General features: G+C 36.7%; 1 protein-coding gene across 1 annotated transcript; it reads right to left on the reverse strand.

Annotated features, from left to right (window-relative positions):
- On the reverse strand, positions 1483-2460 carry LOC109842172 (zinc finger MYM-type protein 1-like). Its single transcript, XM_020411077.1, has 2 exons — positions 2043-2460; positions 1483-1928 (listed from the first exon to the last, which is right to left on the reverse strand). The coding sequence occupies exons 1-2, from the start codon at positions 2458-2460 to the stop codon at positions 1483-1485; spliced, it is 864 nt and encodes a 287-aa protein (XP_020266666.1).

Raw genomic sequence — 4971 nt, forward strand, 5'->3', positions numbered from 1 at the left:
TGTTTATAAACTTATCCTCAAATTTCATAAAATTTGGAGCTTATTTGATGTTTTTAACATGTCAACAAAAACCCTCTTTTTAAACCTGAAAAACTATTTTTATCAGCTCACGGTCGACCGCATGTGTCTCTGCGGTCAACCACACTTCATCCAGTGACTGTTTCTGTTTTTATATCAGATCGCGGTAGACCGCCTTTGGCTCTACGGTCGACCGTCATTTTTCCAGAGACTCAGCTATGCTTTTAATAGCTCGCGGTCGACGGTCGACCGCCATTGATCCAGTCTGTTTTTCTTGTTTGCTCAATTGCTCGCGGTCGACCGGACCTGTCTCTGTGATCGACCACCAAGCTAGCCGTTAAACAGTAACGGTTAGTTTCCAGCAACTTTGTTGTTTGGGTTTTTAGTCTTTTTACATTAGCTTTTGTTGCTGTTTGGAGTTGTTATAAATACCCCTATGCATTCAACTCCTCAACTGACCAAGAGTTTTGTTTAATCAAGTTTATAAAAGATTTAAGAAGTGTTTAAGAGGTGTTTAAGCCTTGTTTGTTGGTTTGATACAAAAGAGGAGTTGCACTACAAGAAGAGGAATGTTTCAACTTCAATTGAGGATCACATCCTCATCTCCTCTTGTTTATTGAGAAGTTTTCTAAACTCCGTTTATATAGCTCTTTGATCAATTGCTCATATTTTCATCTTAGCTATATTAATTGAGTTGTAATTTTATTACTTGATTTTATCACACACCATTGTTGAGCTTATTATATTTCATATAATATATTGTTGGGTAGTGGTGTGTGATCTAGTGAGAGTGAGCTTAATTGAGTTCTCGTCAATTGTAGAGAACAACCTTTCATGTATTCATACTTATTTGTGAGATCACATTGTAATACACTTGTACACCAAGAGGAGTGTGTGGTGAGGACGTAGTCGATACCGAGAGGAGTGTCGTCGGTTGTAAAGCCTAGTGAGAGGTGGTAATTCCGAGCACTTGAGGGAGGCGATACGTGAGGACCAACACTTGAGGTTGTAGCTTGTGTATGTACATTGTGAGGATTTGTGAGAGTTGTCGGTTAACTTGATAACTGAGTGTGTAAAAGAAGTTCCGGCTTCCAAACCAGGTGTGTAGTGATAGTGTAGATCTCCTCAAGGTGAGGATCGGAGACGTAGGTCGTGGGGACCGAACTCCATGATCATATCGTGTGTTTGTGATTGCTTTGTGCACATTTATTTCGTTGTTACCTTTTACATTCTTTCTCATATCATATTGCATATATATCTTTGCAAGAATAAATAGTTCAATATATTTTTAATTTGGCATAATACTGGATTAGATTAGCAATAGACCCTAATCACCCCCTCTAGGGTCTAACAGTCTTGATGACCACGAGCTCGACGTCATCTATTAACATATTGAGCACTAAAATCAGGAATATTAATGTTACGAGCCACACAAAAAGACTTCACTTTTTCAAACAAATTATCCTACTTGTCATCCCTTAACTCTTGTAGTAATCTTTTTGTAGATGACACAAGCTCCATTGCATTCGAAATGTCTTGAGACTTCCTTTGTAAAGTCTGGCAAAGAAAACCCGTGATTCCCATAATCTCACTCGTTAGATGCAAGATAAATAAAAAATCGAACGAAGTCATTTCATCATAAACAGATGTCGCATCAGCTCGTTGGGAAGGAAGCCCATCCTCCATAATTTTGAGCAACACCATACATGCTGCACTGACCATCCTGATCAAACTTGATAATGATCTGAAATGAGAACTCCAACGTGTATCAGCACCTCGTTGTAAAGTGCCGATCTGATTAAGTCCAGGCCCTGTCTCGAGTTCATTAATAGAAATCAAATGGGCAATGTCATTCACGTGAGCTTTCTTCAATTCATCATTACGCTTGCAAGAAGCACTAACCATATTAACTATAGAAATTAATTTATCAAAAAACATATGAATGGGAGTCAGATTTTTTGCTGCCGCAACAAGAGCCAACTATAGCCGATGAGCAAAGCAATGAACATAGTAAGTAGTCTTACAATCTTTCATAATCAAAGCTTGCAATCCATTGAATTCACCCATCATATTACTGGCCCCATCGTAACCTTGACCTTTAATATTTTGAACATCCAAATTGTAATGAGCCAAAGCAGAATATATGACGTTGTTTAAAGTCAAAGATGCAGTATCGAAAACATGAACAAACCCAAAAAAACGTTCTTGAATGAATCCATTAGTGTCCACAAACCGCAACACAATAGACATTTGCTCTTTTTTTGACTCATCACGGGCTTCATTAACAATGATGCAATACTTGGCAACTCCAATTTCTTCACGAATTGCATTTTTCAATCTCACTGGAAACACGTGAAGTATTTGTTTTTGAATATCATGACTTGTATATTTGGCATTTTTGGGAGCTTTCGCAATTGCCTTTGAAAGTTCGTCATTCTCCATGGCCAGCACATCCAAAAATTCAAGAAATTGCCACGATTGGACAAACTAGATTTCTCATCATGGCCTCTAAATGGAATCCCTTTGGAGTGCAAGCAATCGCACCACAAGTATCTGAGCTCTTAATCGAAGACGATTTGTTACAACTTGTTCAACATTGAAGTTGTCGAATCGCCTTGATATATGTTACGGTTGGTTCATCAAATCCTCACATGCCTTTTCAACATTACGATGGAGTGAAGATACATTATCTTTTCCTATATGGCCTAGGAAATCACATGCTTTTCCGCTTTGAACTTTCTTCCAACTATCAAAACCATCAACAACAAAAGCAGTTTGATTTTTGCACCCTGATGGCTTGTTGAAGAGAAAACATGGAAAGCAATATGCTTTATCTTTAACCGGTGAATACTCCAACCAATGAAATAGCTCATACCAAGTAAATTGAAATCTTCGAGGATGCTTAATAGCCTTATTTAATGGATAATCTTGAAGAATAGGTTGATATGCCTTTAGATTCAAATAAGCTCGACGAATCTCCTCCCGTTGGTCAAGAGGGTATTCCTATATTTGTTGACACAAGACTGGATCACGCTCTAAGGAATTAAGATTAGCTTCTTCGCCATCTGGATTTTTAAATCTTTTAGGAGGATTTTCAGATGGAAGATCATTGTCATTTGAGGCTAGTGAAGGGGTTATAGGAGCAGCAGGACCTAATTCATTTCCTCTCTTCCTTTGGAAAAACTTATCAATTGTAATAGATTTTCCCATTTTATTTCAAATTTAATCACTGACAAGTCTGACCTGTGAAGTTCAAGTAAAAGTTAAAACCCCTGCCATTTGAAATTCCTAAAGAAATAAATGCAATTCACTGGAGTGAATCCAGATTCACTGGAGTGAATCCAGATTCACTGGAGTGAATCCAGATTCACTGGAGTGAATCCAGATTCACTGGAGTGAATCCAGATTCACTGGAGTGAATCCAGATTCACTGGAGTGAATCCAGATTCACTGGAGTGAATCCAGATTCACTGGAGTGAATCCAGATTCACTGGAGTGAATCCAGATTCACTGGAGTGAATCCAGATTCACTGGAGTGAATCCAGATTCACTGGAGTGAATCCAGATTCACTGGAGTGAATCCAGATTCACTGGAGTGAATCCAGATTCACTGGAGTGAATCCAGATTCACTCCAGCGAAAGCTTGGATGGTTAGGATGGTTTTTAATGAATTGTTGAAGAAATAAATGCATGTGCTGTAATTTTGAAGAAATAAACGCATGAGTGAATCTAGATTCACTGCAGTGAATCCAGATTCAGTATGTGAGGTGTTTGTTTTGTACCATAAAAATCATAACTTTTTGCTGTAAAATGTGAAATCTTATCATGGTTTAAAATTTTATAGCTTGTTTTTTACCATAAGTTTCTTATTCTTTTTGTTTAAAATTTTATAGCTTGTTTTTTACCATAAGTTTCTTATTCTTTAATATAATCCGGATTCACTGGAGTGAATCCAGATTCACTCCAGCGAAAGCTTGGATGGTTAGGATGGTTTTTAATGAATTGTTGAAGAAATAAATGCATGTGCTGTAATTTCGAAGAAATAAATGCATGAGTGAATCTAGATTCACTGCAGTGAATCCAGATTCAGTTATGTGAGGTGTTTGTTTTTTACCATAAAAATCGTAACTTTTTGCTGTAAAATGTGAAATCTTATCATGGTTTAAAATTTTATAGCTTGTTTTTTACCCATAAGTTTCTTATTCTTTTTGTTTTTTATTTTTGCAGATTTGCTATTGTTTGATAACGAGTTTCAGTCCAGTGAATCTGGATTCAATTCAGTGAATCTGGATTCACTCCAATGAATCGAGCTTCAATATAATTCAGATTCAATGGAGTGAATCCATATTCACTCCAGCGAAAGCTTGGATGGTTAGGATGATTTTTAATGAATTGTTGCTGTGTTCTTCATGCGAAGATGGAAGATCAAAGCTTGATAGAAGATGGAAGTGAGTTACAGAGAGTATTAAAGGACGTGTTGTATTAAATGGGGAAATGGAAAAGTGAGTTAGAAAGGACGTGTTGGATTAATGTAGTGAATTGTTCCAATTAATGTAGTGAATTGTTTCCAATGTTGCCAGCCACCATTAATGTAGTGAATTGTTCCAATTTTACCCTTTTCACCATTAATGTAGTAAATTATTCCAATTTTACCATTTTCACATTGTTTTTTACAGCTGATGTGTATTAAATTTGTCTATATTTATAATTCTGCCATCGAAATGTAGGCCATTGGATTAGATAGATTGGAGGGTTAGGATTGGTTTTTAGTTCTCTAGGTTTTTATTAGAACCTCCCTATTCCAATTTTACCATTTTCACATTGTTTTTTACAGCTGATGTGTATTAAATTTGTCTATATTTATAATTCTGCCATCGAAATGTAGGCCATTGGATTAGATAGATTGGAGGGTTAGGATTGGTTTTTAGTTCTCTAGGTTTTTATTAGAACCTC

This window comes from Asparagus officinalis, chromosome 5 (assembly GCF_001876935.1).
Source record: "Asparagus officinalis chromosome 5, Aspof.V1, whole genome shotgun sequence".
In the NCBI taxonomy this organism is placed as follows: domain Eukaryota; kingdom Viridiplantae; phylum Streptophyta; class Magnoliopsida; order Asparagales; family Asparagaceae; genus Asparagus; species Asparagus officinalis.

Bases quoted from the DNA above. Each gene is read 5' to 3' on its own strand.
- LOC109842172 (XM_020411077.1), bottom strand. From the start codon at position 2,460: ATGGAGAATGACGAACTTTCAAAGGCAATTGCGAAAGCTCCCAAAAAT. The intron at 1,929-2,042 runs GTAAGACTACTT...TAATTTCTATAG, and splicing joins AGCTTTGATTATGAAAGATT to TTAATATGGTTAGTGCTTCT.